The sequence below is a fragment of the Neovison vison genome, chromosome 1, assembly GCF_020171115.1.
Source record: "Neovison vison isolate M4711 chromosome 1, ASM_NN_V1, whole genome shotgun sequence".
Lineage (NCBI taxonomy): Eukaryota > Metazoa > Chordata > Mammalia > Carnivora > Mustelidae > Neogale > Neogale vison.
The window spans coordinates 33,811,783-33,835,293 of record NC_058091.1 but is presented as its reverse complement, the minus strand read 5'-3'; the positions used below and the strand labels follow the sequence as shown (position 1 = coordinate 33,835,293).

General features: G+C 36.9%; 1 protein-coding gene across 1 annotated transcript in view; it reads right to left on the bottom strand.

The window, feature by feature from the left end:
- MMS22L (MMS22 like, DNA repair protein) overlaps positions 1-23,511 on the bottom strand; it is a 126,474-nt gene that overhangs the window by 13,682 nt on the left and 89,281 nt on the right. Inside the window, exons 16-21 of the mRNA XM_044245279.1 lie at positions 19,801-19,951; positions 19,006-19,157; positions 18,028-18,170; positions 10,647-10,806; positions 5,830-5,999; positions 2,684-2,895 (exon numbers count right to left, since the gene is read on the bottom strand). Of these exons, the coding sequence (XP_044101214.1) occupies positions 2,684-2,895; positions 5,830-5,999; positions 10,647-10,806; positions 18,028-18,170; positions 19,006-19,157; positions 19,801-19,951 (988 nt within the window). The remainder of the gene's footprint in view (positions 1-2,683; positions 2,896-5,829; positions 6,000-10,646; positions 10,807-18,027; positions 18,171-19,005; positions 19,158-19,800; positions 19,952-23,511) is intronic.

Sequence of the window (23,511 nt, the reverse complement as noted above, 5' to 3'; positions counted from 1 at the left end):
TATTTAGGGATTTGGGAAGGGTCTTATTTTTCCAAATCAATAAGATGACTGTCCTAGGAATTAGCTTCCCATTTCAGCTCCACCTCTTTTCTACTTTAAGGAGGTAGAAAAAAAAAAAAAAAAAAAAAAAGAAAAGAAAAGGAAAAAAAAAATCAGAAGTAATTTAGTATTTAATAATTTCTCTCAAAGCAAAACACATTTTAGCATTATAAGTCAACAGAGATCATAAAGATAAATTTATCTTACTCATTTTTATATCTCTACCTTTTAAGCATGTGTTGGCTCATAATAGGTATTCAGTGTACACTTAAGTGAATAAATGAAAGTGGGAATTGCTCAGTTTCTAAAAGGTCTAGACAACATGAAAACTTGTCAAATACAGCTGAATCTAAGTCAGACATCCATATGTATTTGCAAAGCAATAAAATTTGCCAAAATGAGCCATGGAAATCACTAAGGATTATAAAGTCTTTTTTTTTTTTTTTTAAGATTTTATTTATTTATTTCTTAGAGTGAGCGCAGGCAGACAGAGTGGCAGGGAAAGCAGAGGGAGAAGCAGGCTCCCTGATGAGCAAGGAGCCCGATGTGGGACTCGATCCCAAGACGCTGGAATCATGACCTGAGCCGAAGGCAGCCACTTAACCAACTGAGCCACCCAAGTGTCTCAAGGATTATAAAGTCTTAAAGGGCAGGAACTATGTTTTCACCATCATTTCTACTCCCTACAGTGGCTTCCAAAAATTCCATATCAGTGGATGCATTCAATCTTTGAGGACAAAGGTTTTGTCTTTTTTATTCACTGTTGAATCCCTAAACATTTATGTATACCTACAGTATGCCAGGTACAAGTATAAGAATGGAAAGGTACACGGTCTCTGAAGGCAAGGGGCTCATTGTCTAGTGGAAAATTTGGACAAGCAAAAAAATAAAATAGAAAGGTTACTATATGTGATAGGTGCTTTGAAAATAACCCAGGAATTCTCAGAGATTCAGAGTAAGGAGCCTCAACAAAGACGGGGAACTGCAGGAGTAGAGGAGGATGGAGGCATATTGTGGGTTTGGTTGCAGATCACCATAATAAAGCGAATGTCACAATAAAGTGAAATGAAGTTTCTGGTTTCTCTGTGCATAGAAAACCTCTGTTTATGCTGTATTGTAGTCTAGTAAGTGTGCAACAGCAGGATGTCTGAAAAGACAATCTATATACCTTAACTTAAAAATACTTTATTACTAAAAAAACCTGCTAACCATCATCTGAGCTTTCAGCCAGCTGTAATCACTGATCACAGATCACCATAACCAATAGTAACAAAAAAGTTTGGAATATTGTGAGAACTACAAAAATGTTAACACAAGACATGAAGTGAAAAATAATGTTGGGAAAATGGTGCCCACAGACTTGCTGGATGCAGGGCGGCCGCAAACCTTCAATTTGTAAAAAACAGTGTCTGTGAAGTGCCGTAAAACAAGGTATGCCTATGTATCACTGCAGCATCTTCCAGTTTATAAAACAAATTTCATAGGAAGCTAAATACTCCATGAAGACAAAGAAATAATTTTTATTACTGAATCTCTGCTGCAGTTAAAAGGTAACAGAGAACCCAGGAGGTTTCATTTATGCATCTAATATAAAATGAAGTCATTAAGACAGGAGACTAACAGAACAGGACTTCTTAGTGTTTCCTTAGTCATATTCACATTCATTTTTTCACTTACTCTGTTTTAAAAATATAAATTACAGGGGCTCCTTGGTGGCTCAGTTGGTTAAGTGACTGCCTTCGGCTCGGGTCGTGATCCCAGAGTCCTGGGATCGAGTCTCACATCAGGCTCCCAGCTCCCTGGGGAGTTTGCTTCTCCCTCTGACCTCCCCTCTCATGCTCTCTCACTCTGTCTCTCTCTCAAATAAATAAATAAATAATTTAAAAAATAATATAAATAATGTGTTTTCTATAGTAGAGAATACGCTTACTGTTTATCTGATAAGAACTAAAGAAAATATGTACCTTGAGGCCATATATAAGGAAAGTAACAGCTATATAGAGAGAACAAGCCATTTAAAAAAGAGCATTGGGGCACCTAGGTGGCTCAGTGGGTTAAGGTCTCTGCCTTCCTCTCGGGTCATGATCTCAGGATCCTGGGATCAAGCCCCGCATCGGGCTCTCTGCTCAGCAGGGAGTCTGCTTCCTCCTTTCTCTGCCTGCCTCTCCACCTACTTATGATCTCTGTCTGTCAAATGAATAAATAAAATCTTTTAAAAATAAATAAATAAATAAATAAATAAAATAGCACTGACTCAGGTTGCCATGAGCAGAAGTCATTTTAGTAAGTTCTTAGATATTGTTTCTCAGCGAAAATGAAAGTTTCCAAACTACCAGCATCCTAAGGTTTGCCAATACTTTGGGGGATGCTTTGTTACTTTTTTTTTTTTTTTTTAAGATTTTATTTATTTATGTGACAGAGAGAGATCACAAGTAGGCAGAGACAGGCAGAGAGAGAGGAGGAAGCAGGCTCCCCACTGAGCAGAGAGCCCGATGCAGGGCTTGATCCCAGGACCCTGAGATCATGACCTGAGCTGAAGGCAGAGGCTTTAACCCACTGAGCCACCCAGGTGCCCCAACTTTGTTACTTTTTAATAAAGATTAGTACATTGTAAATACCACTTGTTTTTAATATTTAGATGTACCTTATGACTTGTATGATGCATTTCTTTAGAGGTGTTATCGCTGGAGCAGCGGAGGAGTTTCTCAGTGCCAACAAAACAGGGTGTTGTCCGGGACCTAAGCCATGCGGTGAAGCTGGAAGAAACCGCCCAATGTACTGCTCAATAACACTCCCTAGCAATTGGTTCAGATAGGCATTTGGATTTTGGGACTGCCCACACACGATACATATGCCCTATAGGAGTAAAAAGAAAAGAAATAGTAAAAGGCAAAGTAAAAAAAAAATATATATATATATTGAACTTATTAGTCCCTAGCATTAACATTCATGTCAGAATGTGTCACCCACAATCCACAAAGACATGGCCCGACATCAACAGGTGATGTTAATATGAGGCTCAGGGAGTTGCTGAGCATGGGTGAGATCTATGCTGTGGTATCTAACCAAACACGTGTGCCTTTGGGGTATATGCAAATGAAGTAGGGGAGAAGTACAAGAGAACAAAGGAAGCTTCCTTCTTTCTCTCATACCCAGAGAACATAACCACCACACTTATCAACTACATTTACGTGTAATTTCAAAGTAATAAAATACATTTTTAAGTCAGCTTTTTTTTTTTTTTTTTTTTTTTTTAATGTGGGTACTGGTCATTTACTTGAGTGACACTACAGAATTTATACTAAAAAATATTCCATGGTAAGAAATGTGTTATGTTAAAAGAAAATTGACATAAGGAGAGAAATACAGCAGAGCACAACTCTGATTAATGACTATTTTAAGAGTTTCATATGTCATGCACTGTGCCATGTGCTTTATTATCCTTTATTTCATTTAAATTTCTTAAAAAGACCCATGAGTTGGTATTATCACATCTCTGATTTTATAGCTGGGGAAACTGAGGTTTAGAAAAGTTAAGAGATCTCTTGACTTAATCCCTTCTATTTGTATAGAAATTAACAAAAGTTAACAAAATAATTCCACATGGATTACAGTATTTGATACTTAGAAACAATGAAACCAATACCCTGAGAAACAGAATTTTTTTTCTGCCAATGTTACTAAATACTGCATATTACTAAAATACAGACAATCACCAACACAATGACAAATCATGTACTAAAAGTTCATCTATAATTTGGTACTTTGTGATTAGCAATGTGTTTCCCTAGAGAGATAATTAGAAATGTTTATGTCAGGCGCCTGGGTTGCTCAGTGGGTTAAAGCCTTTGCCTTCGGCTCAGGTCATGATCCCAGGATTCTGGGATCAAGCCTCTCACATCAGGCTCTCTGCTCAGCAGGGAGCCTGCTTCCCTTCCTCTCTCTCTGCCTGCCTCTCTGCCTACTTGCGATCTCTGTCTGTCAAATAAATAAAATCTTTAAAAAAAAAAAAAAAAGAAAAGAAATGTTTATGTCTCCATTTTAGCTATAAATAAGATTATCTGTAATAAAAGTAGCATAGATCTGTTAAGATACTATCAAACAACTGGGGGGGAAGCAATGCACACCTCTTTACCCAGTTTCTTCAATGTTTTTGTTTAAAATCACATTAGTAGAAGATGAAGAAGTAAAACATGCATATATTCTGAAAACCTGGAAGACAGCTGAGTACCTTTAAGAATTTAAAGGCATTGCTCTAAGTAAATTCTGCCAAACAGATAAATTTACCAAATTTTTCAGTTATCCACTTATGAAGTTTTTTTTGTTTTGTTTTGTTTTGTTTTAATTAGGCTCCACACCCAACATGGAGCTTGAACTCACGACCTTGAGATCAGGAGTCCCATGCTACAATGACTGAGCCAGCCAGGCATCCCTAATACAAATTCTTGTTGTACTATTTTGGCAGAAGAGGGCCACAGAGAACTTGCTTTTCAGACTCTCCTGCTGCCCAAGATTCTCCCCACCAATATTCCCTGATTGGCAACACTTTATCTTTCTGCTAGCAGACCAGCTAAACTTTATTATGTTATTACTAATACAAAATTAAAAAGCCAACTTAAAACTTCTTAAAAACTGTAAGAATCTGTTTAAGAAAATCCATCTGTGGAAAAGACTGCTTATTACCTAATCAAATTCTGTTCTCCCTTTCTTCCTCAAGCTTCCCTTCCTGAACCCCAAATTAAGAAGCACTTATCTTCAGTATGAGACACTAATGAATAACAAAGTACGCTTCCAACTCTGTGCTTTCCCCTGAATGACAGATCAATATTTCTAAGTGCCTACCTAAATACTGCACAACACCTCAAATGAAAGCTGTTCAGATATCGATCATCACCTTCATCCCTACATCTCCAGGATGGCCCATGTTAGTGAGCCACACTGCTATCTGCGTAAGCAGCCACTCTGGAATCTAGGAAGCATTCTATTTCTTTCTGGTGCTGTGCACCATTCACGCAGCAAGTATTTTTAATCAGCCTTCCTAAATGTTTCTAAAGTCTGCTATGTGAGTTCTGTACCTACTGGCTTTGTTCGAAACCTTCAGAAAATGACCTACTCATTGCCTTCCAAGTCTTCAACATAACTCCCATACCAGCTTCGATGTTGCCACCAGCATCACCTTGCTAACTTGTAAATAAGATATGTCACTCCCCCTCCCCTATTCAAAATCCATCCAAACCCATCAACCATGCATTCAAATCCCCATGTAAAACAACAAGTCCAGACTCCAGAGTGTGGCACGTGGAGCCTTCCAGTATATGGCTCCTCCTACATGAGTGTCCAACCACAACAGAATTATCTACTCTTCCCCATCGTGTTGTACTTTCTTAAAGCTCATGCCTTTTACCGGCTGTTCCCTCTGACAGGACTGGTCCTTCAACTCTGACCCCCTCTGCTCCTTTACAGCTCATCTCCTTTACGGTATCTTCTCTCACATCTCTCCTCGCTGTCTGGCTGGCAGACAGCTGAGGCCACTAAGGCAAATAGCGAGCTCACTACTGTGTCTATGCTAGTCCGTCTCCTGTCTCAACTTTAATTGCTTCTTGGGAGACTTTGCCTCTTCCATCTTTGTTTTCAAACAAAAGGAATTTAGAACTTGCTCAACAGAAGTGCCACAGGTACACACATACATGGCAGGACAATGGATGGTTTTCAAATCTGCAGTTAGGATATTGTTTTAAGGCAGAATTTAATTTTTTCTTTTACACGTGCACACAGCCACACTTCCTCTACCTGGAGATACAAAGGAAGGCTCTTCTGAATTGCAGTCAGCATAGGTGCCGGCAGCTCCTTCTCCTGCTGTAACACGGTGTGCGGCAGCAGTAAACAATCGATGATCCGGAATAGGAGTTTCTGTGCTTTAGAGGTGGCAAAGATCTGTGCCCAGGATTTAACGAGAATTCCTGACAAAGAGGAGGAGTAACGGCAGGTATGGTTACTGTCTAACCAGAAAGTTTTGCCATTCCACCATAAAATTTACATTTAAAGGACAAAGTTAAAGTAAGCAATAGAGAGAAACATGTACTAAGAGTCAAAAGACAGATGTCACATCATGTATTTCGCTAAAGAGACAAAGTTTTCTCAGAATTCTGGGCTAAGGAAAACATATATTTCCTATGCAACTGGCATTTAATTCATAATACACTCAAGCACACTATGTGATTTGGCTATATAGTATGTGAACATACAGATCACATGTTCTATTAATCAGATCTCTATTCTTGCTGTGGCTGCTAGGAAGCTCAGAGGCAAATTTATAACCCAACTTTAAGACCTCTAGAAGACCATGTATTATATACTTTTATGTGTGTGCTCACTCTCCCTGGGCTTCATCATGCTACTACTCCACATTTACTTTTTTGATACCTTGTCTTACAAAAAATTGTATAGGCTGTCTCAACCCAGTTTGCAACACAAAAAGATATAGCTAAATTTAATTGTTAAAGTAGGAAGAAAGGATTAGCTGTAACCTTGAAGCAATCACTTAACCTCCCTGAACTTCACTTTTTGTAACTGCCAATTGTTTAATATACACAGTGTATATTAAATTTTGATTTTGAAAGAACAGAAGCAGACATCTCCACTACATGAAATACGCTATGATTTCTTTAATGCTAGGAACCAGTTGCTACATTTGATGAGACTGGAGTTAAACAAATGAGCACCCTTTGTTTAGTAAAGTAATTAAGAGCAGATAACCAGTTCCCATTAGAGTGTATTTCTGCTACTGAGGTCTTCTTTACTAAAACAAATTTAAAAGAAGCGCTTGCCCAAATGGCACAGAGATACATATACCGCATAAACTTTTATATTTTATTCCACCTTAGAAAGCAGAGGAGATGAAAAAAATCAAAGCCATTTCCATAAAACAAAAAGTTTAAAATTCAAGCTCTGAAGGAAAACAAAAATATGCTTTAGAAGAGTATATTGATGTTAAAAGAAAAAAGCCCAACCAATAATCACTTCTAAGAACAATAAACAGCAACATTAATCTTCTGTTGTAAAAGGAAATACAATAATCAATCATAAAGAAACACAATGCTCACTTAGCAGTATTTTAAATAACGCTGGCTTGCTCCTCATTTTTCCAGTAGGTGGAAAACTGGTGAATGACAGCAATGTAAGAAGAACTCACATCCTAACTAACATTAATATACCAGCAAAGGGAACTGCCATCACCGCTGACACCTGAAATGATTCATATCACTCTGTGTGATTCAGTCACACAGGAATTGACTTATAAAGAGCGAGGGGCTTCCAACCAAAAATGCTATCATCTACCCTTGTATTTCATCTTTTATAATGGTTAAAACACTTTCCTGAAGATCTTAAGTTTTAGGAGTTCATAGAAAGCAGAGGCAACCCATTTGTTTCACTGACAAATCAGAACTCTAGTTTTTAAAAAATATTTTAAAAAAATATTTATTTTGGGGGGCAGGGAGAGAGAGAGTGTGACTACAGGGGTGGGGGGCAGAGGGACGGAGAGAATCTCAAGCAGACTCCACCCTGAGCATGGAGCTTGATGTGGGGCTTGATCCCAAGACCCGGAGATCATAACCGGAGCTGAAATTAAGAGTCAGATGTCAACTGACTAAGCCACACGGGTGCTCCCAGAACCCTAGTTTTTTCAGTTTCAGTGAAGAACATTAAAATGTGTGGTATTAAAAAATGCAAAGACAGGGTACCTGGGTGGCTCAGTTGGTTGGGCATCTGCCTTTGGCTCAGGTCATGATCCCAGAGTCCTGGGATCAAGCCCCACATTGGGGTCTCTGTTTAGCAGGGAGTCAGCTTCTCCTTCTTCCTCTGCCCCTCCCCCTGCTTGTGCTCCCTCCCTCTCTCCCGTGCTCTCTTTCAAATAAATATATAAATTAATCTTTAAAAAGATGCAAAGAGAAAGAAATTTTTTAAGTGAAAAACTCTGAGCAAGGTTTAAATACATAGTATAGAATTATAAAAAACTGTCTTTTTTCTGCCTACAAACACAACACTTATATAACTGATGATGCTGAAAATATAGAAAAATTGTAGGGTACATACTTGTACAAATGGAAGAGAGCTGTACTATAAGAGTTCTTATGTGTTTAATTATTTTCTACTCTATGCATATATCATGCCTTAAAAAATACAATAAGAGGACTGGGATCATTACAGTAGGCATTTAAAAATGTATTTATATAGTTTGAGAGTAACTTTGCTCATTTAGGAACATTAAAAGATACATTATGTACTATTAGCTATGTTTATAAAATCATTATATTCCAGAAGCATTTATTTAGTATATGTCATCTTCCACATGGGTGAGGCTCTTCAGCTGCTGTATCCCCAGTTTCCAATGCAGCGTCGAATGTGTAACTCAGGAAATGTTTTTATTTTTTCAAAATACTACGTGACAACGGGAACAAAAGTTCAAAAGATATGGCCACTAACACAAGTGAGTTTAAAATTTAGTAAGGGCGTGCCAGGTACACAAGTAATTATAAAAGCTGGTGAGCTATGCAAAATGTCGTAAGAGATGGACAGATGAAGCATAATCAGGGAGACCAAGGCTACCTGGGAATATGGAAAATGTGGAATATTTGAGTTGGGCACTGAGGGTCATGGGTAGAATTTCAATTACAAAGATAAAGAATGACGGAAAATAGAAGAATGACCAACAGAAAAACACGGGATGGGAAAGTAAAAGGTATAAAGAGTGAGAAAAATGACAAAAAATGATAAAAAGAGGAAAAAAGTGAAAGATACTACTGATGAATCAATCTTTTCTCAGAAATTAGTGAGTTACAATTAAGACCCCAGATGCCTTAATCTTCAGTGTGATTTTATCAATAGTTTACACCTTTCACTAGTACTCTCCTAACTAGACAACATATCCCCATTTAGGAACTGGCCAGGTAAATAAAAGTTTCTACGGTTAACTCTTTCTCTTAAGTGAATAGGATATCCCCAACTCACACACTTAAAGAAGGTGCGAAACCTCAAAACTTTATACTTGCTTCTCTAGTTGTTCTGAGTCTTTTACATACGGAAGACAGTAAATTATCTGTTCTTAATTTTTAACACATAAATGAGGAACATTATACCAATATATTCTATTCCCAGTCTCTGAAATTTAGACAATGGCAAAAAATACAGATCTACGTACTAGTAAGTCAAAACTCAACCACGTACAAAACAAAGAAGGTCCTCCATTCTTCAAAAGGAGAATTTTACCCTGAGTCCTCATATCACCAATCTGAATATGATTTTGCAGTTAGTTATGACTATCATATATTTTGTAAAATAAAGGTAAATTCTGAAATCATAAATTTAGCTTGGCAAAAATCTAACAGAGACTAATAAATTATAAGGATGAATGCCAAAATACTTATTTATCTACATCTTAATATGTTAAATTTATAATAAATTATCACTTATTTTTTTCTCCAAAATTAAGATGCCTGTATTGCTACTATAGCTTTCACTACATTCCACATCATCCATATTTACACATTTTTGCATTCTCCTTTATCTTTCACAACAAAGATAAAAGGTTTCAGACAGCCCAAGTCAGGTTTATTCATATGTTCACAAGATCAAAGGGAGAAGATACAAGGTTTAGGCCACAGAGAAATTAAAACAAAACAAAATAAACCCCCCAACAAACCAAAAACAAACAAACAAACAAAAAAACCCTTAAATTTTGTATAAAAACATCTAAGGAAATATTTTTCATTTCCTTTTATCCAGTTCCTATTTTTGGTTAGTAACATGGCTTAAGTGAACAAAGGTATTCAAATTACTGACTTCCTCAAGGATGAACTGTGCCGTTATAGCACAAGCACAGAAAAAGATTTCTTTCTGAAAGGAGAAAAATAGTATTGTGAGAAGCAAGATTTGAAGCATAAATATCTCTAGTGCAGTAATAAATTCTTTGCTGACATCCTTCATACAGAGCAGACCAGAAAAATAGAGGAGAGTGATGGTTTCCTGATATTTTAAATTCTGACAAAGCACAGATAAACATTAAAAAAAAAAAAAAAAGTCCGTTTTAATTATCCAGATATTCACAATGTGAGTGATTCATGACAGACTATTGACAGCAAATTGGTATCAGCGTATTTTCTGTTTTGGTCATAATTAACTCTAATATTAACACAAGCCTAACAAGAAGAGGTCTGAAAGAGGTGGGGCAAGATAGGGATACACTAGTAGAAAGCCAATATGAATCACTGTAAGCTAAATCATTGTCTTCCAAATTATTCTTATGATTGGGGTGCCTGGGTGGCTCAGTTGTTAAGCATCTGCCTTCAGCTCAGGTCCTGATCCCAGGTTCCTGGGATTGAGCCCTGCATCCGGCTCCCGCTCGGCAGGAAGCCTGCCTCACTCCCTGCCTGTGTTCCCTCTCTCACTGTGTTTCTCTCTGTCAAATACATAAATAAAATCTTAAAAAAAAAATTATTCTTATGATTGTATGGAGAACTGTGAAGTAGCCTGTGTATTAATGTATTCCTATCTATCATGATACTATAGGTTCAACCTAAGGAAGTTTTAATAAAGTCAGGAATACATACCCATCATCCTATAAGTCAGCTGCAGCCCTGCACTGGAAGTTTTTTTTCCCAAATAAGGTTTTATATATTTTAATATTTCACCAAGGTATTCTAAGGACTTTGTGACCATGGCAGATTTATCAGAAAGTTTCTGCAGATTCCCATAAGTAATACCAACAGCCTATAAAAAAAAAAAGGAAAAACATGATTTAGATTTCCAAGTTTTACACAATACTGACTTTAAGAAATAAAGAAAATTTCTCTCTCTACACACACCCCTTACATTCTTAAGTGCCCATCCTTACCTTTCCAATAAACGTTCACAGCAATTAAAAAAATGCCAGTAGAAGAATTAAGTCTTGCCTTTTATAATTAAAATAAAATGTTTAACGAATAAAAAAATCAATAGAACTGATATAAAAGAGGTTTTATCAAATCACATCAAGAATCCCAAATATCCCAGTATATAAATGGCAATTACAATCCCCAAATTCCTATAAGGAAAATCTACAAGCAAGGTTATGAAATTCTTACAATGTAAGACCTCTATAGTGTTCAGTTCTGTGATATGGATTTTTATCCCCCTAAAATTTTCCTTGTATGTCATTAGACATTAGCTTTACTTTCTCAGAGGAAAAATGATGAGACAGAATGGGCACAGAAGGCAAAATGGTGAGAGGCAGTAGGGAGAAATGTGAGGTGAAGCAGAGAGAGAAGGTGAAATGGCAAGAGCAAGGGAAATAAAAGAATTAGTTGAGGAAACGTGAGAATGAGCAAGAGGTGAGCAGTCACAAAAAGATCCAAGAGAAGACTGGCTAGAGATGGGTCAGGAGGTTTGAGAAGAGTAGCAAAGTTTTCAAACCATTATTGGGGACTGACTAACAGTGGATTTCAAAAACCTAAATTGGACCTAATACCATCAATATACCCAGTTATGTGATTTTTGTTCCTGCAACTCTCAGCAGATAAGACAAAGAAGAGAAAGTAAGTTGTTGCATCCATCCAAGGTTGAAGGTTTGTAGGCAGAACCAAAAAATCAAGATGGAACACTGTAAAGATGATGGTAAGAGAATAGCTGTAGTGAGGCCCCCAAGGGGGCTAATTAGGGTGGATGGGGAAGATGTGAGACCTTGAGAGGGTGCTGCACTTGGAGAAAAGGAAGTGGAAGGACATGTGAGGTCACTTGGAGAGCTGGAGGCACAGGTGCTGATGGTCAAAGAGCTCTCAGATAATCCAAATGATGCCACAGCATCCCTTAGGTTTAGTAATGGGAGTGGGTCGATGAAGCAGAGCAGGTGTGAAGATCACTAGAAGACTTGTGGAGAAGCTTTGAAATAAGGGATTAGGGTAAGTTATTCAAGGTGATATTAAAGTTTGCCATGTTGATTTAATAAAATGTAGAATGGAGGAAAAGATAAGGAATCTATGACCTGGAGTGACTGATTGTGAGGTGGATGATGAAAACAGCAAAGAAAAGATAGACTTGATGATTCTTTTTCTCGATTTAGCATTCTGCCCTTGGTTCTCTACATTTCTTTTCCTAGACCAGAAGTTCTCAAACTTCTCAGTTCCCTTTTATCCACTTAAAAGTTGAGGATCTTTAAAAAAAAAAAAAAGTTGAGGATCTTAAGGTGTATTATTATTTGGGTTATACCTATTGATATTTACCACAGAAAATAAAAAGAGAACATTTAAATTACTAGTTCATTTAAAAATAATAAGCATTATTTGTTAACAGAGTAAAAACTTTCTAGGAAAACAGCTTTATTTTCCAAAACAAAAAAAAATTAGTAATGATTTTTACATTTTTGCAAATCTCTTTAATGTTTGGCTGAATAGAAGACAGCTAGATTCTTATAACTCTTTTGCAATATGTTGCAGATGAAAAGAATTCAATTGCACACATATATGTAACTAGAAGAGAACGAAGTATTTTAGTAGATTTTTTCAGATAATTCCTCTCTGATATCCCTTTCAAGGAATTTCTCTCTGATATTACACCAAAACTTGACAAGTGGTATTTCTTAAAGGCTAATTGTATTATGGAATTCAAAACCATGTTAACAAATATTTTATACTCTGCTACATTAAAAGCCACTGATCTATTTTGCTTTTTCAGTAAAGGTTTAATACCCATGCATGCTTCTAAAAGCCCATTTGGTCATCTGGAAAATTCTGGCTCACTAAGTTATACATTTTCCCAATGTGGGTACATTTCATTATTCATTAAAAAAATTATATTTGTTAATATTATCAGCAATGTCATCAGAAAAATCTTTAAGTATCATGAAGCTTTCAAGCTCATAATAGCAAATACAAGTTTTCCAAGATTCTAATTTTCTTAAAAGCTCAAATTATGTCATTAGCAACAAATACTGTCAGTTGTTTTTTTTTGAAGTGATACTCATTTCATACATTTCTGAGAAAATGTCTGCCAAATACCTGTCTGAATAACCATACTCTATTAGTTGTTCTCTCAAGATGAAAGCAGTCATCATCAAGATTCTTTTGCACAGCAAAGGAAACAGTCAACAAAACCAAAAGACAACTGACAGAATGGGAGAAGATATTCGCAAATGACTTTTAAGATAAAGGGTTAGTATTCCAAATCTATAAAGAACTTACCAAACTCAATACCCAAAGAACAAATAATCCAATCAAGAAATGGGCAGAAGACATGAACAGACATTTCTGCAAAGAAGACCTCCAGATGGCCAACAGACACATGAAAAAGTGCTCAACATCACTTGGCATCAGGGAAATACAAATCAAAACCACTGATCAGAATGGCTAAAATTAAGTCAGGAAATGACAAATGTTGGCAAGGATGCAGAGAAAGGGGAACCCTCCTATACTGTTGGAATGCAAGCTAGTGCAGTCACTCTGGAAAACAGTATGGAGGTTCCTCAAAAAGTTGAAAATAGAGCTACCGTATGACCCAGCAATCGCACTACTGGGTATTTACCCTAAAGACACAAATGTTGTGATCCAAAGGGGCACGTGCACCCAAATGTTTATAGCAGCAATGTCAACAACAGCCAAACTATGAAAAGAACCTAGATGTCCATCAACCGATAAATGGATAAAGAAGATGTGGTATATGTATGTACACATACACACACACGCACACACGCGTGCACACACACATACACACACACACACAAATGGAATACTATGCAGCCATCAAAAAACCTGAAATCTTGCCATTTGCAATGATGTGTATGGAACTAGAGGGTATTACATGGAGCAAAATAAGTCAATCAAAGACAATTATATGATCTTTCGTTTTTTTTGATTTTGAAATTTTATTTGATATTAATTAATTTGAATTTACATAACCCCATGTGGCTAAATGCCACCATATTGGACAGTGCTGCTCTAGAAAATAACATTTCTGAAAAATTTGTGTTATTTTTCTACCAATTATTAGACTACAGTGGCTTTGCTGGATTTTTTTTTTTTTTGCGCATACTTTTTTTTTTCTTTTCTAAAATTTATTTATTTATTTATTTATTTATTTCAATTTATTTATTTTCAGAAAAACAGTATTCATTATTTTTTCACCACACCCAGTGCTCCATGCAAGCTGTGCCCTCTATAATACCCACCACCTGGTACCCCAACCTCCCACCCCCCCGCCACTTCAAACCCCTCAGATTGTTTTTCAGAGTCCATAGTCTCTCATGGTTCATCTCCCCTTCCACTTTACCCAAAAGCATATACCATGAAACAAGATGGGATAGGGAGGGAGACAAATCATAAGTGACTCTTAATCTCACGAAACAAACTGTGGGTTGCTGGGGGGAGAGGGGTTGGGAGAAAGGGGGTAGGGTTATGGACATTGGGGAGGGTATATGATCTTTCTGATATGAGGAATTTGAGAGGCAGGGTGGGGGTCGTAGTGGGTAGGGAAGGAAAAAATGAAATAAGATGGGATCAGGAGGGAGACAAACCATAAGAGACTATTAATCTTACAAAACAAACTGAGGGTTGTTGGAGGGTCGGGGGGGTGGTAGGGATAGGGTGGCTGGATGATGGACATTGGGAAGGGTATGTGCTACAGTGAGTGCTGTGAAATGTGTGAGTCCAATGATTCACAGATGTGTACCCCTGGGGCTAATAATACTTTATATGTTCGTGGAAAAAAAAAAGATAAAGTAGTCAGGTCAGCCTGTAACTCACATTACCACACAAGTGCTGTTTATTTGTAGACAGCCACCTAACCTTATATGCAGCAGACATGCTTTAAATACACTTCCCATTGTCATTCACAGGACATTAAGGGACATGTACTCAAGGGTCAAAATTCAGTAAAATTAATAATAATTTTACCGCTTCATTAAGGATAATTCTTAAATGAAACTGGATTCTTTTTTTTTTTTTTTCCCTGTGACTGCGTGGCAGCAAAAATGATAACGACCACCAGTATAATTTTGGGCCATGGTATTGATTTATGATAAAGTTTCTGCGCTATTTGTGCAAATGTCAATGCACTTTTGAGCTTGTAAAATTTCTGGAATGGTATCAGTAACCCCCAGGGGTCTATGAAACACTTTTGAGAACCACTGATCTAGATCACAGTATTTCTCTTGTGTTTTTAGCCTTTATTTCCTTAGGCTATAAGACATATATTTCTCAGACTATCTCAGGATCATACTATCATTTCTGTGCAGGAAAGAGTTAACATAGTAGGCCCTAGGCTTGCTATCTTTAAAAAAGTCCTACTTGTAAGTCTGGCCCTTGGCGGGAGATTGGGGCTTTAGGTTTTTTTCACCTTTTCCTGATAAGAAGGCTCACTGAGCCTAAGCTGTTTGTGGAAACAATGTAGTTTATGCTAAATATTTGCCTTCATTCTGGGAGTATGGAGTTTTCTAAGTGCTAGGCAAAAGGGACCTACGTGACCAGTCCCCATTAAAAAACGTAGGCGCTGAGTCCCTAATGAGTTTTCCCAGCAGACAGCATTGCAGATGTATTGTCACAGTTCCTCTCTGGAAGAATTAAGCATGTTCAGTGTAGCTCCTGGAAGACAACTTTGGAAGCCATACCTGGTGTTGCTAGACTTCACCCCTGGTACCTTTTCTCTTTGCTGACTGTACTCTGGATTCTTTCACTGTAGTAAGTCATAGCTGTGAGTACAACTATATGCTGAGTTCTTAGTCTTCCCGGGAAATCATTCAGCACTTGGGAATGATCTTAGTGACCTCTCACACAATCTCAAACCAAACCAGTTTAAAATGGAACTCCTCACCTACTTCTCCCTCACCTTAAATCATGATGCTCCTATTTCTTCTTAAGATATCATCATTCTTCTGGTTAAACACAGTATTTATTCCATACCCCTTCAAAAATCCCATAATTCAGTTTTCACTTCCTTCTAAAACTAACTAGATTCTGGCCAACAATTCTCCCATACTTTTAATCTACTCTACTATTACTAATTTTCTTAAAAACTCATTTGATCTAATCAGACCTACTTAAAAATTTATAAAGCCTTCATACTGTTCACAGGAGAAAATCCAAACTTCTTCGACCAAGACACTCTGAATTATTAATCTACTTAATGATCTAACAACTAATTGGCACTTAGCATAGACTGTCTTATTATTTTAACCTTTGTGTTTATCTTGCATTCTTTTTTTTTCTTTTTAAAGATTTTATTTATTTATTTGACAGAGATCACAAAAGTAGGCAGAGAGAGAGAGAGGAGGAAGCAGGCTCCCTGCAGAGCAGGGAGCCTGATGGGGTGCTCGATCCCAGAACCCTAGGATCATGACCTGAGCCGAAAGCAGAGGCTTTACCCCACTGAGCCACCCGGGTGCCCCTATCTTGTGTTCTCAGACAAGTAAAAAGTTCTCAAAGATCAAGGACTATTTCTGGTTTCTCAAATCCCTAAGAAATCCTGGCATAATACTATCTAGCATTTAGCTAACAACTATTATTTACTGAGTGATGAAAGAACAATTAATTCAGACTGGCTTAAATTAGTAGTCTCTGAAAACTAGTAGTGAAATAAATGACTTCTACCTCCCTTTCTGGTCCAGTATGGTTCCTAGCATAAGTGTCTTAAGTACAGGTTAAGATTAAATCAACTACTACACAAAAAGCTCAAAAGAAATGTCTGTTTTAGGGATGCCTGGGTGGCTCAGTTGGTTAAGCGCTGCCTTTGACTCAGGTCATGATCTCAGCGATCTGGGATCAAGTCCCACATCGGGCTCCTTGCTTGGCGGGAAACCTGCTTCTCCCTCTGCTGCCACTCTGCCTGTGCGTGTGCTCTCTCTCTCTCTCTGAAAAAGTAAAATAAAAAATCTTTAAAAAAAAAAAAAAGAAATATCTGTTTTATAGCTATATAAACTATTACTAAATATTTTTAGGATTTATATGATATCACTGATCGTCATACAATTATACTTTTAACTTAATGGAAACCAATGGAAGAATTCACAGTTTATGGAAAGAACTTATAGGTTTTATTTATTTTCATTGATGTTAATATAAAACACTTTGAGGGAAAACAAACCAACTTTTAGTGTGAATGGCTTACAAAGACACTAAACACATTAGCAACTTCAACAAGGCTGTAAAGCAAAAAATACCACATAATAGAAATTCCTGCAAAATTAATAATTAAAAGTCAAATGTTGAAAGGGACTATTCATTATGGAGACAAAACTAAACAAATGAATTGGATTTTAAAGACCCGACCGCAACAATATGAAGCAGTTGGTGCTTATGCTAACTATAATAAAATTTTACTGTAAAACTTACTATTTGCTATAGGGTGGTAAACATTAAGTCGAACTATTATGGGACCACGCACAAGGCAATCTAGTTCCCAAGTATCTGGAGAATACTGCCATCCCAGTTTTAGCAATTTTTAGCAATAAGATATCCCCACAATTGACAGAAGCCTTAGTGAATGGCATTATGTAGCATTCTTTTTCTTTTTTTTTTTTAAAGGTCTTATTTATTTTCTTAGAGAGAGAAAGCAAGCATGAGCATGGCGGGTGGGCAGAGGGAGAGGGACAGAAAGAATCTCAAGCAGACTCCATGCAGAGTGCAAAGCTTGAAGTGGGCTCGATCTCATGACCCTGAGATCACGACCTGAGCAGAAATCACAAGCTGGCCACTTAATAGACTGATCCACCCAGGTGCCCCTATTACGTAGCATTCTTCAGTCCCTATTTTTCATTAAATGTAATTCTTCTGCTGTCCTCTAGAGTGAATTGTCCTCAACTACAGAGTCACAGTTTTATTCCTCCAGAATTTGATAATAGCAGGCAAACAATAATATGACTCAATTTAAAATAATTCATTTCATAGAAAAACTTCATAAACACTTCAAGTTTTTATGAAAAAATAATTATAGCTGATTTGGACAATTATACTAATAAATGAAAACTACCTCAAAAAATAGAACAAGTGCTTTTGTAGGGTCTTCTAGACTGGATAAATATTCAATTTGAGCTGCTGAGAAAATATTCTTTACTTCTGAGAGTTTAAATAGCAACCTTGTCAGTTCAGCCAACTGTTCCAAGTACTTTTTTTCTGTTAATATAAAAACAACATAATACCATTTATGTTTACTATATACATTTATATTACACGCATATATAGATGAGAGTAGGGAATGCAGCATTCACTTATAACATCTTTTTTTAAAAACATTCAAACTTCCACATAATTAAAAACTTTCAATTAAGTCTCTAATGAAACATTTTATTTAAAATCAAACAAACATATACTTGTGAATGTCCTAACCCCAAAAGTTATTCATGTAAAGCTAAATGATGCACTAAGATATCGAAGTAAATTTGGAGCATTTTTTTCAGTCATGCCTTTGTGTGATTTATAAACGGCCATAAAGAACGCTTTATGAAAAAGCATGTCCTATAGACAACCAAAACTGTATGGATATTTTAATAAATAAAGTACAAGTATCACTCTGTGACTAATAACAGTAAAGCAGAAGAGAGGTAAAATATCTAAGATAAAAAGGGAGAGAATTATTCATAATTGGATACTTTTCTTTTTAAGGTGTTAACAGTATGATATCTGGTTATTTACTTTACAGTTCTACTTTTTTTGTGTGATCAATTTCTTCAAGGTAAAAAATAGCTTGTCACTGGAGAGCAAGTTTTTGTTCCTGGCTTCCAAGGAAACAAGTTCTTTTATCTTTATGGGAGAGAAATTTGTCATATATGGTAACAGAAAAATATCAAGAAAAAGAAACAGGTGGCAAAAGGAATAAGTTACTATTTATACATATTACAAACATATTTTATATAATATTACAAACATACATCTTTTTCTATTAATTTATGAAAAAAAAAATCTTAAACATACTTAGATATCTAGAAAGCAAAATGCCTCAGATACTTACCAAAAGCCTGTCCAGGATTTGTATCAATGAACAAATCATCAGGAACATAGGGGTTGTTTACGTACATTTGCAAAATGCAACGAATCCATGATTTTATAGTTAAGGCTTGGAAAGATACACAGCCTATATGAGAAAGTGCTTCACATAACATGCTGTAAAAATAAATTCATGGGATATTAAAAACCAAAACTAAAACCTAACAATATGTTCCCTGAGCACAGAGATTAAGAAAGGAAGGAAAACTTTCTAACATACCCCACTTCTTAGCCTCCCTTATTTTACACACACATTAATGCAGATAGGCACTGTTGAAAATAAACACTACAAATACACCTTAAAAGAAGTTTTACAGAAATATTCTTGTTTTCATCTGTAATCTTCTATTTTTATTTTCCTCTTTCCACTGATGGCACATGTGTAGGATTATGCCAAGAGAAAGAGGGAAGAGAGAATAAGGTTAAAATGGGAAAATCGAGGAAGGGGCTAATAACTAGCGAGGTGAAGTGATAATGAAGCGGAAAGTAGAAAAAAAAGTGGCTCTTAATAAAAAGAGCAGAAGTCATGACCATTTACATAAGAAAAAAGTTAAAGCCAACGTATATTTCTATGTGGGTCTTCTAACCAATCCCATTCCCATTCCTTTCTTTCCTGCTGATATATCCAAAAGTAAAAAACCACCCAAGTGAGAATATATGTAATAAGATCAGTTTTTATTTTTGAAGAGTCTTACTTTCCTAGTGTACTGATCAGTCCTGAGTTTCTATTAACATGCGTATCTGAAATCAAGTCACTTACCTATTTTGTAGGCAATGACTTAAATATCTTGCTACAACTTGGGGCCAGATGATATCATCCCAACCAAAAAGTTGCATCACTGATATAACTGGCTGAGGCTGGAGATCTGATGGAGCTGTGCTGGGCATGTCCATTGCAAGCAAAGTAAAATCTAGATTTAAAATGGAAGAAATTTATGGTGAAGAATTTTTAAAAACTATTGCCCTTCCCCAAATTATATCAACAGTGATAAAAATAATTCAGCACACAATAATAAAATGTCACATTTAGAGATGCAGAACTAACAAAAAGCAAAATTGGAACTAAATTCATGTTGCAAAAAGAAATTTCTGTAGCGATCATCTAGAACTCCAGGAACGGGTCTAGAATAATTCATTTTAGCATTACATGATCAAATCTATACTGGCTTCTTCAATTTCCAAATTCTATGCTCGCTATTTCTGTTCATGTGCCTCTCTCATTCAAAAAACACATTAAAAAATATATATATATATATATGTATCTAACAACCATTTTTCTTCATTCAAGCTAATGTACTTGCCACTTGCCTCAGAGAAGACTGCAGTCTTACTTTAGCCATTAGATAGTCATCTATTAAACAACAATCTCCTATAATCAGTGGCCCTCCACTTCCTTCAGAACCCATTTAGCCTAGGAACCAGAATTCTTTAGTTAACCATGTTAAACAAATATACTTTATTTTGTGATTTCCTGGGAATTCCTCAACTTAATTTGTAAATATATTTAGTTATGTTTGTCAATAAATTGCTTATGAAGCATTGGTTCCTATGTAGCTCTCTCAGATGGTGGCTGTGTATTCTCCTACCCCTCTCCTACATTTGAGTTCTAGATAGGAGAGTTTGTTCCTTGGTCCCATGGCTGCTTCTAGAACATTCTTCTTGTCTTCCTCCTCAAAATCTCCAGCTTTGATTCTCATGTCATCAGATATCAGCAGCTAACTCTCCTTGTTGATGCTTCCTAGTTTACCTCCTCTCATTTCTTTAAGACTATAGCTCACTAACAACATCCTCTCTAGGAGCACTCCTGTCAAAATCCGTGATGGCTTTTCTTCTAATATCCTGGCCTCTCAGTTCCTTGAACTCCCCTTCTCAGTAAATCTACCTCCCATTCTATTTGAGCCATTCGCTCCCATACTGATATGAGAGACTTTGCCATTACCACTAAGTACATTCTCTCCATTAATCTCCACTTCCAGGACCCCATTTTCTGGCTCTAGCTCCTCAACTCCCAATAACTATCTGATTCCACCAGGACCTATACAATTTATTGGTCTTAAAACTTTTTCCCTGACCCTCACTACCTTCATGCCTCATCTTTCCCTTTTTAGGCACCTTGACTATACAGTCCACTGTTACACTTGTTTGTGTATACTGTCAATTCCCTTCCTTCTGACCTGATTTGTTGTACTTGTCTGGAAAAAAGTGCCTGTTTCATTCCAACTCTTGGTCTTCTCTTCACACCCACCTATGCCAGTACCACCTACGCCAGTATAAATGGCTGGCAAGCAACCCTGCTGACTGATCTCCCTTTACATTTATGACTCCAAGCTTTAAATTGGACCCTCATGCCGGCCAGAATTCCTGCTACATTACTCCAGTCCATGTAGACTTTTATTCCCTATATGTCTACTGCATACCTTCTTTCCTCTCTCCATCATCAGCCAGCACCTCCTCCCCATCCTCACTTCCAGCTGATGGCCTTCCTTCCTACTTTACAGAGAAATGAGAAACATCAGCAGAGAACTACCACAAGCTCCTGCCACATCTACCCAGGTGCCTCCACCTGGGCCAGATCCTCTGACTTCTCTTCTGCTACTACAGATGATCTGAGGCCAAATCCTCTAAGGGATCCATTTCTCTTGGGGATTAAAACACAAGAGATTCTCTTGCATCATCAAGTTTTCCCTCACTCCAGCACATTCCTGTCAGGTCTATAAATATACTGAAATTTCTCCTTTGTTATTAAAAAAAAAAAAATCTCTTTGACCCCATACCTCCTCCTAGCTAATATTCCCCTTTTTCCACTTCTCTTAAATAGTGATAAAAAGATTTATCTACATTTGCAGTCTGCAATTTATTTTCTCACATTTTCTCTTGAATCATCTTCAATCAGACCTTTGCTTCTAGCACTATATACCCAAACTCCTTTTCAATGTTAGCACTGACCTCCTTTCTTGCTTAATCCAATGACCAATCTAAGGCCTCATCTTACTTGATCCATTAACAGTATTTGAGCAATTGATGACTTCCCCTTCCTTGAAATGTTCTGTCAGTTGATTTCCAGGGCACCACACTTGGTTTTCCTCTTGCTTTACTGGTGTTCCTTTGCAGTCTCCTCTCTTGGTTCATCATTTTTAATCCTACAAATCTGAACATGGGACTATCCTGGAGCCCAGTCCTTAAACTTCTCTTTTCACCAACTTACTCTATCAGCGATCTCATCCACTTCATAGTTTTACTACTTATACATAGTTTCTCAATTTAATGTCTTCCCTGAACCCTACACTCATTTTGTAAGTGCCTGCACAACATCTTTTCTTAGATTCTAATGGATATCTAAAAGAAAGAAAAAGTCCAATATCAAAGTCCTAGTCGTCCCTGCCACAATTTTCCTCATCTCAGCATATAGGGAATTCTCTCTTCATATCCTACCCACTTTAACATTCTCTTACCTCTGTCTTCAAAATACTTTCTTGATCTTCAGATTGGAAATCTGACCACTTCTCACCACCTGTCCTTTCGTGTTAGCCCAAGCTGCTCAGTTCTAAGTTGTTGCAGTCGCTCCCTAACTGGCCTCCCTACTATCTGTTCTCAGTCTCACATCCAGAAGGATGCTCCTCACGCCTCTGCTCAAAACTCTTCCAACAGATTCTAATCTCAGGGTAAAAGCAAAAGTATTTACAACTGCACATAAGGCAGAACACAAGCTAGCTCTCCATTACTTTTTGATCATATCTCTTGACTATTCTCTCTCTCTTATGCCCCATGACCTTTCATGGCTTCCCTGTGGCCCGGCAAGCACACCAGACATGCTCTTGCCTCTGGACTTGTGCAGAGCCTTGGTCTCTTGCTTCCTTCAGGTTTTTGCTTAAATGGTACTTACTCGGGCCTTCCTGACTATTGAAAATTACCACCTGACTATGGCCTTCTCTATCCCTATCCTCTTTGATATATTTTCATTTTCCACCATAGTACTTATCACCAGGTATTACACATCTTGCTTACTTACTTACCGTTCTCTCCCCCATACTATAGGCTCCACAGGAACATGTAACTTATACATGAGAAAAGGAATAGCAGTCTTTTTCCCCACTGGTATAGCCACAATGGCAATAAAAGTGGGTGTTTGAGGACTTTTTTTTTTTTTTATGCAGAAAATTTTTCTCTCCTAACTTATTCAAGTCTTTATTTCAAAACAAACCCCAAACCCACACATATTTTACTTTATATGTATATATCATTTACTTTTAGAACCTAGGACAGCTGTGACTAAACATGTGTGGTATTTTTGTTCACTGACTGCAAGTCAGGATGATGAACGGAAGTAAGAGAAGTCATACTGGCTTCTAATGACTGCTTTGGTTAAACTGATTAAATATCAATATTTATTTTCATAGACATTATAGTAGTTGGAAAACTGTTGTCCTGTCACTATTCTTCAATCTGTCATTGCAATGTTTTAATTATGGAA